Source organism: Sorex fumeus, unplaced genomic scaffold (assembly GCF_029834395.1).
Source record: "Sorex fumeus unplaced genomic scaffold, SorFum_2.1 ptg000098l, whole genome shotgun sequence".
NCBI classification, from domain to species: Eukaryota; Metazoa; Chordata; class Mammalia; order Eulipotyphla; family Soricidae; genus Sorex; species Sorex fumeus.
In genome coordinates, this window is record NW_026606155.1 from 34,738,796 (window position 1) to 34,757,724 (window position 18,929).

At 35.9% G+C, this 18,929-nt stretch overlaps 1 protein-coding gene across 1 annotated transcript in view; it reads right to left on the reverse strand.

The window, feature by feature from the left end:
* Positions 1-409: 409 nt before the first annotated feature.
* The window catches only part of MNAT1 (MNAT1 component of CDK activating kinase), a 217,937-nt gene continuing 199,417 nt past the window's right edge, over positions 410-18,929 (reverse strand). The window contains exon 8 of the mRNA XM_056133839.1: positions 410-860. Coding sequence (XP_055989814.1) covers positions 740-860 — 121 coding nt within the window. The 3' untranslated portion in view covers positions 410-739. The remainder of the gene's footprint in view (positions 861-18,929) is intronic.

An 18,929-nucleotide genomic window follows, 5' to 3' on the forward strand; every position in this document is an offset into this window, starting at 1 on the left:
AGGTGCCATTTAAATTTTAAATTTTATTAACTTGCCTCTTTGAATCTGTCACTAAATCACTGAAGCAGGTAATACCCTGCTCTGGTTGAGCTAAGTGGCACACAGCTGGAAATTGTAACACCTTGATGAAGGTGTGTCTCTCTCCACTGCTCAAAATAGGCACCAAGTCCACTTTAATACCAACATTACCATAGGTCAGGTTTTTACTTGCTACAACCTGCAGATAGAGGAAATATATCCACTTGCCTGTACTAGTATTAAGACATTTGGAGGGGGAAAAATGGAGCATTTTATGAGAAGCAATAACAGACTTGGATATTAGCACTAAATGTCGTATTCAAAATGGCACTTTAAAATGTATTCAAGTAAAAAGTATAATAAGAAAAAACACCAAACTACCCCACAAATTTTAATATAATGTCTAGCTTTATTTTTTTATGATTTTACAAATCTGTCAGCCTAAAAATACTAAGTGACTTAATGTGATTTATTCATATCTTCCACATGAGGCTTAGAGCTTTAGTCCTTTTCAGAAAAAGTAAAAAATATTTTTTTCCACAAATAGTTATCCACTGTAATATTCAGCTTACTTCTGAATTTTTTTTCCTTATAAGTATTTTAACACAGCTGCTTGTAGTAGCTTTGTTGTACAGCTGCATATGGCTATAATTTTACAAGTCGGCTTTACTTTTGCTGGTTCGGCTCCAAGGTCCAAATCTCATAAAAGGAGACATAAAGGTTAACTGGGCTGCCAGAAAAGCCCACTGAATGCATCCTGCAGAGCTCTGCGACAAGCAAGAGAAGAAGTATAGCCTCCAGCAAGGTCCTGAGGAGAGGCAGCTCTCACGTGGTTTAAATACCTAAAACAAAACAGAAAGTGTAGTAGCATGGACATAGAAAGTGCATATAATTTAATTTTTAAAAACAATGTTTTAATTCAAATTTTAAAAGGGGATTCTGAAATTGAAATGTCCAGACTTTATAAAGGTGTTATTACCTTTTAAAAGGAAACAAGTCAAATAAACACAGATTGCTAGATTAGAGCCAAAGCAAGCATAAAACAAATTATATCAAGTGCCAAAAACAGTTTTCTGAAAAAGGTTTCAAAAATAGTACTATTAACATGTTCACTATTCCCAAATTCCAGAAGTCAGTCAGTGTTCTGCTGACTGTTGTTTGGGTGCCTAACTACTCTTTTTCCTGGCATACTTTTTAATAAATGGATATGCAATACTGTAACACTACTTATAACTCATTGAAACACATATGTTGAATATTTTACAAAAATGTTTTGAACGTACTAACTTCAAAATTACTTCAAGACTGCAAAAATAAATTGTCTTCTTCCCTGCAGGAAAGGAAACTTAAAAAATCACAAGTCCAAGAATTCTCTGAAATGAAGTCTTAGTTCAAAAGAATGTGCAATGGATACCATTTTCTTTAGCCATACATGTGATTTAATAATTAAAACTTTCTACCTTGACAAAGGTAGACACACAGATCTAAAAATCAAGCAATCCTAGTTAAAGAGAGTAGCAACACATTAACATGACCAACACTGCAGGAAAACAAATATTTCCGGTCTTGCTTTAATGTCTAGTTGAAGAAAACACTTTGTTTCTTTAGGACTCAGGAAGTCAAGGAGTTTCACCCACTTTAGAATTATGGGTACAGCATGAATAAATCAGGTAGCAGAACATTTCAATAACTTGGAAACTTTTCTACTAATTCATTCAAACTTCCTGTGTGTCAAAGTCGTGATGCGTGAGCAATGTATTATTTCTAACATAATAACAAGTCTGTTTTTCATTAGTATACATGTTTAATAAGCTTATGTGATTTAAAATATATACATCGTTATATGAGAAACCAAACTGAAACTGGTCAAAGTAAGATACACAAAAGCTCCTGGAATAAACTATAATTTATTCATCTTGCCACAAATCAAGGTGTTAAAGCAATCCTTTGCTTCTATACCAAATATGCAAGGGGCCTATGGAAGGAAATATCTATTTATTTAGCAATTATCTCCAAACACTTGTGATATTATATAACTGAAAAATATTTGAATACACCCCCCAAATGCATATTATAAATACATGAAGAGAAGCATTTAATGAGATAAAACATTTAAATAAAATTTTTTAAATTTTTAATGAAAAACTTTAGTATTTTCTCCGTATCTCTCATCTTGTATATCCTGATGGGATGCATACCATTTTGAAGGCTATCTACATTGAAGGTACTAAAGGGTTAAGAACAGGGTTTCACTAAAATTATCACACAGCTCTAAGTGTATCTGCTTTTAATCTCCAAAGATACTATAACAGATCAGATTTTAAGACTCTGGTGCATGAGAATTCAGGGTTAAGCTACCTCAGAAAATCTAAAAATCAACCAGAAACAGCATCAAAAAATCAGTTTCACTGGGAACTGAGTAACTCACACAACTAATTAGTAAGACTCTTAAAGCAACTTGAAAATGAAATGTTTTATTCCTAATACAAGCATCTAGCAAATTTTCATCCCTACAGTAGATAATTTATTACTCTTTTCCTTTTCTCAGACCCTATTTTAGGGGAAAAAAAAAAAGCAGCCTTAGATCCAGTGGCAGTACCCTCACAGCAAAATTTAAGCAGCAAAGTCATGTCTGTAAAGTTTAAGGAGCCAAATGTTGTAAATGAGAACTGTTTCTCAGACTTGTAATACAAACCACTGTGCAACTAGTTGTTTTGATTCATCACATTTTAGTACAACTTACTTCTGGGAAAGTTGAGTCATACCAATTCTGGCTTGGCAAACCAAGCATAAACTTGCAGTATACATACAGATTTTTATATGTTATCCTGAGAAACATGAAACAGCTGCATTGCTGGCAGAAAAACATAGGACCACCAGTAAAATATTCAAAACAGTTGCATCTTCTAATTTATGACTACGCACTATTTCCATAAAGAGTATATAAAACAGTTCACTTTTTTTAAACAGGTAAATGTATTAAACAGTCATACTCATTGATGTCATAAATGTGTAAAAAGGTTTATTTTAAATGATTAATTAGTGTTTGAAATAGCATTTCTTGAACAGTCATAACCCAGAGCAATAAGCAAATATTTTAAATTTGAGTTGTTAATGCTAAGTTGTAGATGCTCACTGCCAAAATCAGGTCAACTGCATTTTCTTTGCATAGTATTGAAGAAGATGCATTAACCTTCTCACAATTATTTCCACTAAAGTTGTAAGATCTGTTAAAGAGATCTTATTTATAACTGCTATTTTTTATCTCTATGGTTGTACAAAATAGTTACAGGTAAATAGTTCAACCTATATTCAACATGGCAACCTACAATAATTCCAATTTTTTAAAAAGCCATAAGATGAAATTTACATACAAAGGTGTGAAGCTGTAATCTCAATTTTATAATCCTATAGTATAGTATATCATTGATAAATCAGTAAAATTATACTTAAAACAATTTTTAAACAACACATGCTCTTGTTATGTAGTGGAACTTCTAGTTTCTACATATTTTAACTTAATGATCATAAACCCTTAAATTACTGTGGCACACCAAAGTATTTTAAAGACCAGGCCAGACTGAAACCACACAGTAAGAACTTAGTGATCTGTCTACTTTTTCATATCAATCCACATCTGTGTTGTTTGAATTTTTTATGACCAGGACAACTGTATCACTGGATAGGATTCCTGGAATTTTGGGCAGAGGTCAGTATCATTTCATATGTATGTACCTTTATACAATAGAATATGAAGTTTTGGCCAGATATTTCAAAATGTCAAGCCCAACTGTATTTTGGAAACAGAAGATAATTGCTCTCTTTAGTGAGTATCAGGACAGTATTTCTGGTTCTCAAGGGTTTATTTAAATATCTGTTAATCTTACAAGCAGAAATCAGAAAAGAAAAAAGAGGGTTTGCTTATCTTGGCACTTATTTACCTTATTTTTTTCTGAAAGCAGACAAAATTAAAAGATGTTAAACGCCTATCTTTGATTATTTTCTCAATAAAACTCTTACAAAAGTATGGTTTCAAAAGCATATCTAAGTAATTTTTGCACAAAAAATCATATGCCCTAATTTATAGTTTGTCTAAAACTGTCTTCCTTTGCCATAATCCATCAAATTCTCTGTAAAGGAAGGAGAAAGGGAATGTGAGAATAAGACAAAATTAAATATTTTAAAACTAATATTAAATATTTGAAATTGTCTCTGAACTCTGATTTTTTACACAGTCATTTTCTTTCTTTACATTTAGCTTTTTCTTTTATGTTTAGAAAGTGGTCTAATTTACACTAGATTCTCTCCCCTCATATCCCCCGCCCCCCCCTTAACACAAGCAAATTCCTCTTTATACTATTTCCCTTCATTTAAAAGTCCTATTTGACATCTGGCTGAAGTCTCCACTCAGCCCATTTTGTACTATGAAACAATTCTTTTCAGTTCTTTGCTTGGGGCAGAGGGCAAGGGGATGTCACTCAAGACCAAGAGGCAGACAGAACTCTTTCCCCTCCAGTTATAACCTGCTCGTGATAAACCTTGAAACATTTTGGCTCCAGATAATCAAAGCCACTAAAATTATGAAGTTCATATTAGTTTTCTTCACTTCAAATTACCACACTATACAGGAAGTTTAAAAAATGTTTTAAAAATAAAAAAAATTTTTTTTTAAACTCTGACCCTGATTAACTCCAAAGAGCCATAAACATGGACTCTTTCAAACTACGAAACAGTCTAGAAACTAAGACTTCCCTTTTACAACATGGTCACCTGCTATTTTCTTCCCCTAGTGGGATTAAAGCCTCAGCCTCATACATGGAAGGCATGTGCTCCACAATTGAGCCATGGACCTGGATCGCAGCCCATTTTTTAAGGTTTGTGTTTAAATCATCATGCATTAAACTGACCAGCTCTATACAGTTCTGCTACCAGCCGACAAAAATCAAATTTAAATGGCATTAAGACAGATCAGTCAGCTGATCGCTGCTGTCACAATCAAGTGCTCTCATAAGAAATTTATTCTATCAACGCTATAAAATATTTATGTTAACAATCTCAATCTCAATGAGATTTTAAAACAATTAGAGTAGTGGTATTCTTAATTATTACTGAAAAGCAAAAACATTCTAAAACCTGAAGTCAATCCTCATGTATACTAACCACAATGTCAGAACGAACAGTGTATCTTTTTTTTTCTATGTAAAAAAACTGTCTACAGAGAAGAATGAATGATAATATAACCTAAGACAAATGGGAAACGCACTGTAATTTAGACTACTACCCAAAATTCTGAGGGTAATTTTGATGTAAAAACATATGGGTTCCTAAACACAATCAAAAACATAGCAAACTTTCACATTCAAAATAATCTATCCCAAAATAATAGTGATAGCACTCTTCACTTTCCCATCTAGCCAGCAAATGATAACATAACTTGAATGAACAAATGATTAATATATTTACAATAGCATTGCAAGTTTAAATTAAATCACATTTAAGTATAAGGCACAGGTGGTACGCACAAGAGTCAATGCGTTAAAGGTAATTTCTCTTTTTATTGTTTTGTTTTGGGGCCACACCCAGCAATGCTCAGGGCTTATTCCTAATACGATGTTCAGGAATCATTCTTGGCAGTGCAGGAGTTACCTTTTGTAGTGCCAAAATCAAACCCAGAATCTTAAGCCCAGTGCTACCTTTCTGACTCCTTTTTTCATATTTATACTAAAACCCTTGTGATATGAATAAATAAACTGTTTGAGATCTAAAGACCCTCATAACACCAGAACTATGTTTTCGAAATTTAAAGCCATGCAATGACCTAATGTTAAGCAATCTGAAAACAGATTGCTCAGATAATTTTTCTGAATTATGAACAAAGGAATTGGAGCCAATTATTGCTATCAAAGAATACACAAGGTATTTTAGGTCTGTGTAGTTTATATCTCAACTGATAGACTTTTAAGGATAGATTCCATTTACATAACATAGACAAATAGAGGAATATTCATGAATCAGGCGCTATTAGAGAAACCTGGCTATTTACAAAAGGAGATAATAAACTATAGCCAATAGACCAAATGATTTTGATAAATCTTAACTATACTTCTGGAATCAGAAGAATTCCCTCTGAAAAATAATTTAGTAAGTATTTGGTCCATTTTTAGTGCTATTCTTTTATGTTTACATAAGTTTAAGTAGGAAAGTGATATGAATGTTTTTATTGATTCTTAAAACATAACTGTACACATTCCTATAAATATTTTCATCATAAAAATAGGACACTATGACTCACACAAAATCTAAGAATAACAAATTATACATGAATTTTATTTGCTTTGTTTGATTTGTGGTGCCAAGGATTGAGCCTAGGGCCTCGCATATGCAATTTAAGTGGTCTACTACCGAGTCACACCCCAGATATAAATTTTATATATCACAGAGAAGGACAAGGGCCACTTCTACAGACGTACAATTATAAAAATAAGTAACTTCGACTCTGAATTTCTTAAGGGAAGTTCCTACAAATAATCTAAGCCCCACGAGCCAAAGAGATAATAATAGGATTAAGGTGCATGTCTTGACACTGGCACCATATGGTACCCAGAGCACTGTCAGGTATAGCTCAAGGTACCCCCAACCACAACCAAAGTGACCTGGGGAATCCAAAACATCACAGGGCCCTTAAAATGAACTGCACTTGTCCCAAATCTACTGACCAATTGTTTTGTTTGATGTGATTTTTTTAACAACTGTGAATTTCATGCCAATAATTAGCTTTTTTAGCTTTTATTAAAATACAAGCTTCTTTACATTTTTATATAGTCAGAATGAATAACTTTTCCCAAGAGTAGGTAAATGTGTATGCAGCTTTCAGGAAAAACAGAAGAAAATAAAAAGCTGAGTGTGTACCACGTGCCAGATATTAAAGCAATAAAGAATGAAACAAAGATTCCACATTCTTATGGATCTTATAGTAATAATAACTATAAATGAAAAAATTAGGGCTCTATGGCTGCATGTGGATAAAAAGAAAAATTGAAATGAATAAGTTCAGAAAAAATAAAAACCAACACAGAAGTAAAGCATACACAAAATGCACAGGCAAAAAAAAAAAATGGCAATTTAGATCTATGTGAGGAAAACTTACAGAATTAAGGAGATTAAAAGATAATGACCGAGAAAAAAGCACTGAAGGAGATGTTTCAGAAATAGGACATTTAATGGGCTGGAAATATAACCCATTTATTAAGGCACATTCCTTGCATGAGCTGACCCTAAATTCAATCCTCAGCACTGGTTTTGGTCCCTCAGGATCTGCCAGTAGTGATCCCTGACCAGTGAGTCAAGAGAAAGCTCTGAGCACTGTGGGGTTTTGCCTCAAAACAAGAAACACACACACACACACACATACACACACACACACACACACACACACGAGAAAAGAAAGAAGAAAATTAAACCACAAAAGGCAAAGTAAAAGCAGCAAAGATGGTCCCAGAACAGAGAACTGTTCACAAACATCATCTAGTAACAAAAATACCAAGGCAAATAAAAACAGTAGTCTGAGTTCAACTATCTAAAATGAGGGGAGTGTGGGGGCGGGGAGAAGAAAAAATAAAATGTATGCATATTTTTTCTAAGGATTTTATTGCTGGTGTTGTTTTCAGAAGGAGGTGGTACATTAACTTTGGACTTTCAAAAATAGTTTGTTTAGTTCTGAATAACAGAATAATGGCTTTATTATATTACTCTTACAACTTCTGTAAGAATGAAGTATTTAAAAATTTCTAGATGCCACTTCCTCTGGATGTCAAGTAAAATTACTTCTTCCTCTGGATTCTCATTGCATTTTATCTGTACCTCTATTTGGAAATGTTACATATTTCCCAGTATATTAACTTTTTAATAGCAGATAATGATCTACTTGCTAAACAATCCTCTTTTTTATCACATCAATATCCAAAGCAAGTACTGAACTAAAAAAAATTTTTTATTATAATATCAATCTAAAAAAAAGTCATGACAACTTGATTAAATAAAAATATGAAGAATAGGAAGAATCAACACCACAAATTATAAAGCTGTGGATGAAGATGGCAGTGGAGTAAATGGAAGATCAGCTGTCGGCTGTACATCAGTAACTGAGAAGAATGAAAAGTCTTTCTGGAAATCAGAAGACCACTTATCAGTGACAGAGAGGGCCAAGAGAGATGTTTCAAAAAGCTGGAGCATGGGGGTGCAATACCCCAAGAAGGTCACTTTTACTAGCAGGGCAAATGCATCAGCAGCCCAATGGTGCCTTCAGGCTTTCTGATACCCCCAAATTGCCACTGTGCCTCTGGCTGAACCCCAACAACTCAGAACCAAGTTTCCCAAGAAACTGTAGCACTGTAGCACTGTCCTCCCGCTGTTCATCGATTTGCTCGAGTGGGCACCAGTAACATCTCACAACAAATTGTGAGACTTGTTACTGTTTTTGGCATATTGAATACATCACGGTAGCTTGTCAGGCTTTGTTGTGCAGGCGAGACACTCTCAGTAGCTTGCCAGTCTCTCCAAGAGGGGCAGAAGAATCGAACCTGGGTCGGCCATGTTGGTCACATGCAAGGCAAATGCCTTACCCGCTGTGCTATTGCTCCAGCCCTCCCAAGAAATTAAACAGCCAAAAGTTATGTATGTGGGAGTCACAAACACAAACCACCTCTGGCTCAACTATACAAGCTCATTTATTGGCTTCCAGAGACCCATAAATAAATCTCAAAAGAGATCAAAAGTAGCAGTTAATCTTGAACCCAGGCAGGGCTGAACAGATAAGGGTAAATTGAAGAGGAGCAGGGAGCGGGTCAACCTGGTGCCTATCCAAGCAGAGCCCCCAGCAGCCATTTGCTTCCACAATCCAAAATCGCCACTATGCCCCAGCTGAACTCCACTGTCTCAGGACAGATCTCACGAGACCTCACTGAAAATTCAAGTATGTGAGTTTTGTGACTGAAATCTCCAGTTTTCTCAGAGTCAGGATGAGCTACGTTCCATCCCCCCCCCCCCCCCATTTTCCTACTCCTGGAAGTACCAGCAGTCACCCCCACGTACCAACTCCAGCACCACTATGTAAATTCTTCTATCAGCATTGTTCCAGAGACCCATAAATAAATCTCAAAAGAGATCCAAAATCAAAGTTAATCTTGGACCCACACAAGGCTGACCAGATAGATCAGGGTAAACAGGAGGAGAACGAGTCAGTCTTGTGTCCGCCAAGCAGAGCCCCTGGCAGCCGCTGGCTTCCACAATCCAAAATTGCCACCATGCCTCCAGTCAGACTGCACCTGATTGGGAAGGACCTCACCGAGATACAATCTGCTGCAAATTTGGGTATGCAGGTTTTGTGATTGAAATTCTAGGTTTTCTCAGGGTCAGGATGGGTTACCCCCACCCCATTTCCGTATAATTCCGGAAGCCTCAGCAGTCACATCCACACCCCAAAGCTACCACCCAATTCTAAAAGCTACTTCAGCCTTACCTTCCTGATAAAAATACTGAATGTCCTGAACAAACACGATGACCTCCTCGTACCCATCTTGCAAACTATAATGCACAAAAGGAGAGAGAGAAAGAAGAAACTGTCTACCATAGAGGCAGGCCTACAGGAAACAGGACAGTGGTGGTGGGAAATACACACTGGTAAAGGGATGGCTGTTGGATCACTGTATGACTAAAACCCAATCATGAACAGCTTTGTAATGGTCTATCTCACAGATATTCAATTTAAAATTTTTTTAAAAGAAAAAGTGAGGCTGGAGTAGATGCTTTGCATGCAGAATCCCAAGTTTGAAGCTGACATCACAGGGTCCCAGAGTAACAGAGCTGAGAATGACCACAAAACAAAATAGAAGCAACAGCAACAAAGCAAAACTACAGTAGGTAGGAGATAGTACAGAAGGTAAGGTGCTTGCCTTGTATGTGACTAACCTGATTTCAATTCCCAGCACCACCTGTTGCCTCCAGCACCACCAGGAGCAATCCATGATCACAAAGCCAGGAATAAGCCCTGAGCACAACCAGGTGTTGCCCGAAAACAAATTAACAAAAACCATGTAATATATTATTATATTAACGTACCTATAAGTAATAAGTATATGCTATGTCATTAAAAGAGGGATAATACACGTATTAAATGACTATATTAAAATATTTGTATTCTCTTTCTTTGTATGGATATGGGCACACCCAGTGGTGTTCAGGGCTACTCCTGGTTCTGTGCTCAAGTGTCACTCCTGGCAGGGCTCAGGGGACCATATGGGGTAGTGGTGATTGAACCCGGGTTGGTTGTGTTCAAAGCAAACACTCTACCCACTGTACTATCACTCTGGCCCTCAATATTTGTGTTATCTTAAGTGGATATACTTGAAAAATATTTTTGAGATTTTTAATTCATGGTCTCATAAGCTGTACTCATGAAATTAGCCAGTTTTACCCTCAAAGATACATACTTCAATGGAATATAGAAATGAATGCAAAGAAAAACAAGAAATTCAAACAGAGCTGGATACACCCAAAGGTAGATATTTTGTAAGATATTTATTTTTCCATTCAAAGCACCCTCTCAAAAGATCTATTTCATACACTGAAATCTGACTCATTCAATAATAGATAAATCTCTAAAGCAAACAATAACAGGCAAAGACAAAGTCAAGTGGTTGAAATTACTGATGCTTTCTCCTAATTACTGAAAATTTTATTTTCCAGCAAGTAAAAACAGATTTGTAAAATATCTACTCAAGGGACCAGTGACAATAAGCAGTAAAATCTGAAAAGGCGCCAAGAATTTTATTTTAATACAGAACGATTTTCAGTTTCTAAGGAGAATTTTGAATCCTTACAATCACAAGAAGAAGAAGAAGAAGAAGAAAAAAAACACTCTCTTCCAAAAGTAAAACCACAGCATCACTTTAGGGGGGGAAAAAAGTCTATGCCCATTATCATAAGTAATGTGCTAATGCAATCAATTTTACCAAAAATGAATCTTTCTGGAATACTTTAACAGACTAGTCGGTTGGTTAAACAATATCATTTGAACCAAAAAATGGATATATGAAGAAAATATTTTCCTTCTATTTAAAAAAAATGTGGCATTATTTTTAGTATTCTATTTTGCTTCCAAACTACATTTTTTGGCAATGTGTTATGATTCTTCACATGCTGATATAATACTTTAAATGAAAACATATTCTAATCAATTACATATGACTTGTTTTCAAAATTGTAATTTTTTTACAAAATTTTACAGAACTTGCATTATAAGTCTAAAGAGTAAAACTTTATTTTGTAAAAACGTGTATTTCTTATTCATTACCTTAAAAGGTTAAAAAAAAAGTCCTAGTATTTTCTTGACTTCTACCTTTCTGGGGAAAAATTATTTCCACCTGTCATTCCAAAATTAATATAAATGAGTCAGTTTTCTTCTCTCCAATTCACTTTGTTGAACTGGCCACAATGTATCAACTAAAAAAAAAAGCAAAATTCAAACTAGAATTATTCTTGATATATTTCGTTCCTAATTAATCTACATATGCAAAAATGAATACTTTACAAACTAAAATAATTTAACTTAAATAATAGAAATTAAATATTAAATGCGTAAGATGGAGAGAGACACAAACGAATCTCAGAACCGAGCAGCTCACTGCAGAGATGCCTCCGGACTTTGCAAATAGGTCATTTTCACCCAACCACTCCAGATGAGAGCAGGTGCTATCCCTCTACCTGCCCTCTAGAAATCCTAGCAGCCACCTTCCAGAACCCAGTGAAAAGCCCGGTTACATGGGAGCAGTAACGGCAAACGCCAGGGCTCACAGGATAGGAGAGGATCTGGTCCCTCTCATCCCCCCTGCTCCCCTCACAGGACCCTGAGATGACACCCATCAACCGCCCCCGGCTACTTACTAAGCTTCTTAACGGCCATGATCCAGAGACAAAGAAATGTATCTCAGACCCGAGCAGCTTGCTGCAGAGGTCTCTCCAAGACCCTGTAGTACTGTCCTCTCCAGACCCTAATTATTAAAATTTTAGAATTCCAGGAGTGTGCGGCATCATATGCTATTCATAACAAGCAGTACAAAACAAATTGTCTAGCACTGCCTTTTTGGCAGGTTTGAGTGGTGGCAGGAAAATTCCAAATACTAATGATGGGACTGGTGTCAAAATATTGAATTCAATCAAAGTAGAGAGAGAGAGTATTGTGGAAATTGTCTGCCACACAGGCAGGGGAAGAGTTGGCATAGGGATTCTGGGGATTTTGGTGGTGGAAAATGAGCACTGGTGAAGGGATGGGTATTTGATCATTGTCTGATCAAAACTCAAACATGAAAACTTTGTAACTGTATCTCATGGCGGTTCAATAAAAATAAATAAATAAATAAATGCATAAGATGTCATCCTTTATATATAAAAGTAAATCCTACAAAGGATTAGCAAAAATATGTTTTAAATGTTTTGTAAAGTAAGTGAGACTAATGGCACAGACAGTAGAGAAGTAATAGAAAATGTGAAAATGGGAAGGGAACATTGGAAACTGTCTTATCCCACTTCATCATTAAATATGCAGCTAATAACCATACAGCTTAATTATTTTTATCTTCTTGAAAAGATTTCATTTAGTCAATGAGCCTATCTTTAGCATTTTATTATGTACCTGTACTGTGCTAGATGCTGGAGGAGAATAGTCGCTGTTCCCAGCTCAAAGTCTAATATAAAGAAAGAATAAAAACAAGTAACAACTATCATTGTCATATGGTTCATTCTCTATCCCAACTGCCCTCTTCCCCAGCTCCTGAGGCAGCCTTCTAACCATGGAACATCTGTCCTGGCCTTTGTTTCAACTGTCCTTGGGTATTACTCCCATATTAAGGTAGGGTTTTTTAAATTTATACATACACATACATATATATATATATATCACAAATGAGTGCAGTCATTCTATGTCTGTCACTCAGTATGTTACTCTCCATTTCCATCCATTTATAAGCGAATTTCATGACTTCCTTTTTTTCTTAACAGCTGTACAGTATTCCATTGTATATATGTACTGTTGTTTTTTTAACTAGTCATCTGGATAGATGTGTTCTGAAAGTGGGTAAAGGACCAAACATGATGGCCTCTCAGTATATGGAGAGAGAGAGAGAGAGAGAGAGAGAGAGAGAGAGAGAGAGAGAGAGAGAGAGAGAGAGAGAGCGCCTGCCTTAGAGGGAGGTTGTGGTAGGTGATTGCGGCAAGAGGGATAGGGATACAGGATACTGATGGTGGAAAATGCACATTGGTGAAAAAAAAAACGGGGAAGGGGGATAAAAAAAATAACTTACATGTAAGAGAATGGAAAAGCCTGAGAAATCAAGACTGCAGAAAGCTAATGTAGTTGTTTATATGTGAAGTAAGAAAAATTATTAGCCCAACAGATAAAGAGACAAACCATATACAATGGCAGAAGATCTGAGAGAATGTTTCTGAGTCCAATTTGACAGGTCAATATGCCCTGAATATTTTTTAAAACATAATGGGGATCCCCAAAAATGTCAGTGATTAAATGGAGTCTATTGAGAGGTTTATATATTCTACATAAAAAATTGGTTAACACTCAATGCCTCTTCTGCAAACCACAGCACCCAAAAGGTGAGAGAGAACAAAGGGGAATGCCTTGCAACAAAAGCCGGGTGGGGCAGGGGGGATGGAGGTGGGGGGGATGGGAGGGAGGGTTACTGGGATCAGAATGGGCACTGGTGGAGGGATGGGTATTCGATCATTGTATAACTGAAACCCAAGCACAAAAATTTGTAAATTCTACAACTGTACCTCATGGTGTTTCACAAATAAAAATCTAAAATAAATTGGCTGAAACCAGAGAGATAATGAGGGGTTTAAAGCACTTGCTTTCTCTCTACATATGACCTTGGCTCAATTCCCAAACCACATATATATATGGTCCCCATAGCACTGCCAGGAGTGATCCCCAAACACAGAGCCAGCAGTGATTGGACTCTGAACACTACACGTTATGGGCCTTGAAATATATAAATAAATAATAGATTGTAGAAAGAGAGAGTGAAAAGGAAGCAAAACGAACGATTATGAACACTGCTAAGGGCTAAGACTCTGAGAATCTTATTTGTTTTAATTATATGCAAGTTTGAGGCATAGAAGATTAGCTGTTAGGAAGTTTCACTACAACAAAATGGAACAGTAGAAAAGAGATATAGGATTGGGACTTAATATATAAATGTTGTAACTTTTTAACTGTTTTTCCCAGAGTCCCGGGGTTGCAAGCAAATACCTTTAAGGAAACCATGAAGGCAGTTTGGGGATGAGGGCCTAGCTAACCTTCTCACTCCCACAGAGTAATTCTGCTTTCATTTGTTTTATATTTTGGGGTATTAGTATGTTTTTATTTTTTAGTTTAAAAACTATTATAGCTTTAGAATCAAGCAGAATCGGTGTTAACGACTCGCCACTTCCCTCCCTTCCTAGTTACTACAGAAAAGTTCCAGGGCTGCTCAAAGTTCTTTCTTATAACTTATCAGAAACAATATACAAGAAGTGCCTAAGACAGATACTAGCACATAACAACTACTTAGTAAATGGAAGTAAGATTTTTGAAAATAAATGAAGAAAAGAGCTTGCACACTAAAAAACTTTAGCAGAGGAAGAAGAATTAATAAAAAAGATTTAGAGTAAAAATGAAGTCAGAGTAAGAAAGAAAAGTAAAAGCAAAGTCACAAAGCACAGGAAAAAGACACAGTTTGAGTAATATGACAGATTCAGCAGAGGGATAAAATAAATTCTACAAGCTACCCACCAAATTTGTCACTAAGAAGTCAAAGATGATTTAGCATAACTAGTCTCTAAATAAAATTCAGATTACAGGAGAACTGAAGGATGAATGAGACTAAAGGAAGTGGAGATAGCAAATGTAAAACTTCTTTCAATAACCTGTTGCTAAATCTGGGAGAAAGAACAATAGTTAGAACATTCAGGACTGACTAAATGAGTATGTTCTTTCAAGATGGAAATGTAAATATGTTCAAGAATGAAACCGTGCCAGAGAGACAGTACAGCAGGGAAGGAGCTTGTCTTGCTCTGCCTGAACTGGATTTGTTTTGTTTTGTTCTGTTTTTGTCTTTTTGCATCATACCCGGCTGTGCTCAGGGGTTACTCCTGGCTCTGAACTCAGGAATTACTCTTGGTGGTGCTTGGGGACCTATATAGGATGGCAGGGATCAAACCAGGATTGGCCGCGGGCAAAGCAAACACCTAACCCACTGTACTACCGCTCTGGCCCCACAAACTGGGTTTGATCCCTGGTACTGCATAGGGTTCGCCCAGGTCCATTAGGACTAATATCTGAGTGCTGAGACAGGAGTAGAGGTTGAGCACCGACTGGTATGGTCCAAACCTTCCCCCACCACTTCCCTGAACACCCGCCAAAAAAAAAAAAAAAAAAAAAAAAAAAAAGTTAAAGTTCCAATGGCAAAGAACAGATCCGAGAGTGGGATGAAGACCTACTTGAAGATGTATTGAAAGGCAAAGCAGGTCACAAAACATAGTGGCAAGATTGATCTTGTACATAGGATAGACTCATTTTTCTGCCTTTATAAATTAATAGAAGTTAACAATAGGTGAAAATATAGACAAGTTAAAGTCAGGATGCGCTTCTTGAAAAAAGAAATTTGTACCAATATTTTCCATTTGTTGAAAGGTTAGCCGCTGAATATGAAAAATGAGGGACTTAGAGTGGTGATCTATAAAAGCCACTGCAGGAAATAAGAAGTTAACTATGGATACGTGCTTAGTGGTACCAGCCTGGTTCAATTGTGCGACTTTTTCTAGCTGTAAACAACAGGATCAATTTGCAATAATTTGTCCATATTTTAAAAAATTTCAACTACTCTTTCATAAAAATGTCATACTCTGTTCAGAACATGATTAAAAACACTAAAAATAGTTTTATGATCCTGTTCATGAAGAATAAAGCATTTGCTTAAAAAGAAACTTCAGGAAACATCCAAATTCTTGCTTTGAGGTTGTTTATAGAGAAGAATAACCAAAGATGTATTTGATCTCCTGTATGGGTCAAATTATTCCTTAAAAGAGATCCATTTGTATTCAGATTTATTACAAATAGAATCAAGGACTACACATATTGCTAGAATTCTCTCATGCAATTTTTTTTTTGGCTTTTTGGGTAACACCCGGCATTGCACAGGGGTTACTCCTTGCTCTGCACTCAGAAATTACTCCTGGCGGTGCTCAGGGGACCATATGGGATGCTGGGAATCAAACCTGGGTTGGCCGCGTGCAAGGCACTCTACCCGCTGTGCTATCACTCCAGCCCTGTCTTGTATTTTTACTGGCAAAGAACGCTGGACAGGGGTCAAATTACCTGACTACTGTCTTATATTCATGATATAGATTCAAGAGAAAGGTGGGGAGAATGAGGGAGGGGAGAGGAGAGTTAGACCAATAGACAGAGACAAAGACAGAGAGTTCAGCACAAGCACTGTTGCCCACATCTCAAGAAAAGATTTCTGAACACAATAGATGGAAATATCCTCATTTCTGAAGTTTACCTTAAACAAGAAAGCACCCTGTTGAGACTTGAGGGAAAAAAAAAACACTTCAGCTGACATGATGATTTTAAGTGGTACTTAGCTCTGAAATTCTGATTCATGTTTTCACATTAGCTGCTTAATTGCAAGAACTGAATTTTTCATTAGCTGACCAAATATTTTATTGGCTTTGGGAAATTGCTATAATCATGTTTACAGTAAAAATTTTCTGAACACTTATTTCCTCAGAGTGAACAGACTTAACTAACAAGACATAGTAGCTGTATTTGCAGAAAATATTTTTGAGTCCTTATTATTTATTTTTATTGACAACAAGATGGTTCTAAGTTCTAGCCAGAAAACCAGAGATAATTTCTTATAGAAAAATATTAGTTCTAGAAAACAAAACTGAAATGTTACTTTACTGAAACCTGGACAATTTATCATTTTGTGATCCTTATGTGTTTTACAATCCTCATGGATTGTATATATACCACAACTTCTTGATCCATTCATTTGTAGTTGGGCATTTTGCTTGTTTTCATATTTGGCTAATATGATTTTAAATATCACTTCTATATGATTTTAAATATTACTTTTAAACCAGTGACTCTGAATCATGTACAAAATTGTGACTTGTACATAAAACTGAAGTTAAAAACCACTGTCAAATAAGTGGCAATACTTTTTCACAAACCAGCAGCAAATTTATGTAGACTACCACCAGTCCATGGACAGCTGAAAACCACTCACTTAAACCACCACAACTAAGTAATAATAAATGAGATACATCAAACTAAAAAGCTCCCGTTCAACAAAGAAACATAACATGAACAAAGTGTAAGACAATCTAAAGAACTAAAAAATAATTTGTAAACCAAGTATTTGGTAAGATAATATCCAAAATATATAAAGAATTCATATAATTCAGTAACAATAAAAATAACATCAAGCAATCCAATTAAATAATGGGCAAATAATTTTATATTAATTTCTCTAATATAAAAGGCTTATATATATATATATATATATATATATATATATATACACATGAGAACACGAGCAACACTTATCATTAAGGAAATGAAAATTAACACAGTAGATATCCCCTTAAGGCTGTTACAATGGTCATGACCAGAAAGATAATAGCACAGCGGTAGGGCGTTTGCCTTGCACGCAGCCAACATGGCCAACCCGAGTTCGATTCCTCTGCCCCTCTCGGAGAGCCCGGCAAGCTACCGAGAGGATCTCGCCCGCATGACAGAGCCTGGCAAGCTCCCTGTGACGTATTCGATATGCCAAACACAGTAACAACAAAATCTCCAATGGAGACGTTACTGGGCCCGCTCGACCAAATCGATGAACAACGGGAGGGCCTTTACCTTTTTTTACCTTTATATGGAATATGAAGAAAAGAGGACTCACTGTTTAGTGAGATTAGAAATGGACAAGTAATAATGTGGAGAGTCTACAAAAATTTAAAATAAAAAATACCATATCATCCAATTTCTACTTCTGGAAATTAGCAAAAGGAAATAAAAACTTAAAATGTTATCTACAACCCCATGTTTATAGTACTATTAAGTACAACATCAAATATAACAAAATATTGTGTGTCCATCAATGGACAAATGAAAGTTACTGTAAAAATAAACCATGGAATACATACTATTTAGCTATAAAACAGAAGAAGCATTGCCATCTGATATTTGTTCAACATGAATGGAACTATACCATCAAAGACAAAACTGTATATTGTATGATCTCACTTATATGTAGATTCTGAAAGTAAAATCAAACTCAGAGAAAAAGAGACCACACTTGTGGTTGTATGGGGAAGTTGAAGGACAGAGATCAAAAGCTTCAAATGTAGTTACAAGATTATCCACTGCTTGCCCCAAGTTTAACCCTTAATTTTTTAGTATTCCAAAATATAAAAAATGAGGGACTGGAGAGATAGGACAGCAGGCAGGACACTTCTCTTATATGCAGCCAACCTTGGGTTTAATTACCTGCTCCACAAATGGTCCCCAAGCACTGCCAGGAGCACTGACTATGGTACCCCTGAAGTACTATCAGTAGTGACCCAAATGACAATAACCAAGAACAAAAATTTATTTTAATTCTTTTTTAAAATTAATAAATACATATGTATGAAAATACAGAAAAATCTGTGTCACCAAAATTCCTTTCAAGGAAAGCACTAACTGTCTGTATTTAAGCTCTATTTGTTTAGAAGGAAACCCATGAGAGACTGGAGAAGAAAGTAAAACACTTAAATCGAAGAACTTGCCTTCCACCAGGTGGGGGTAAAGGGAA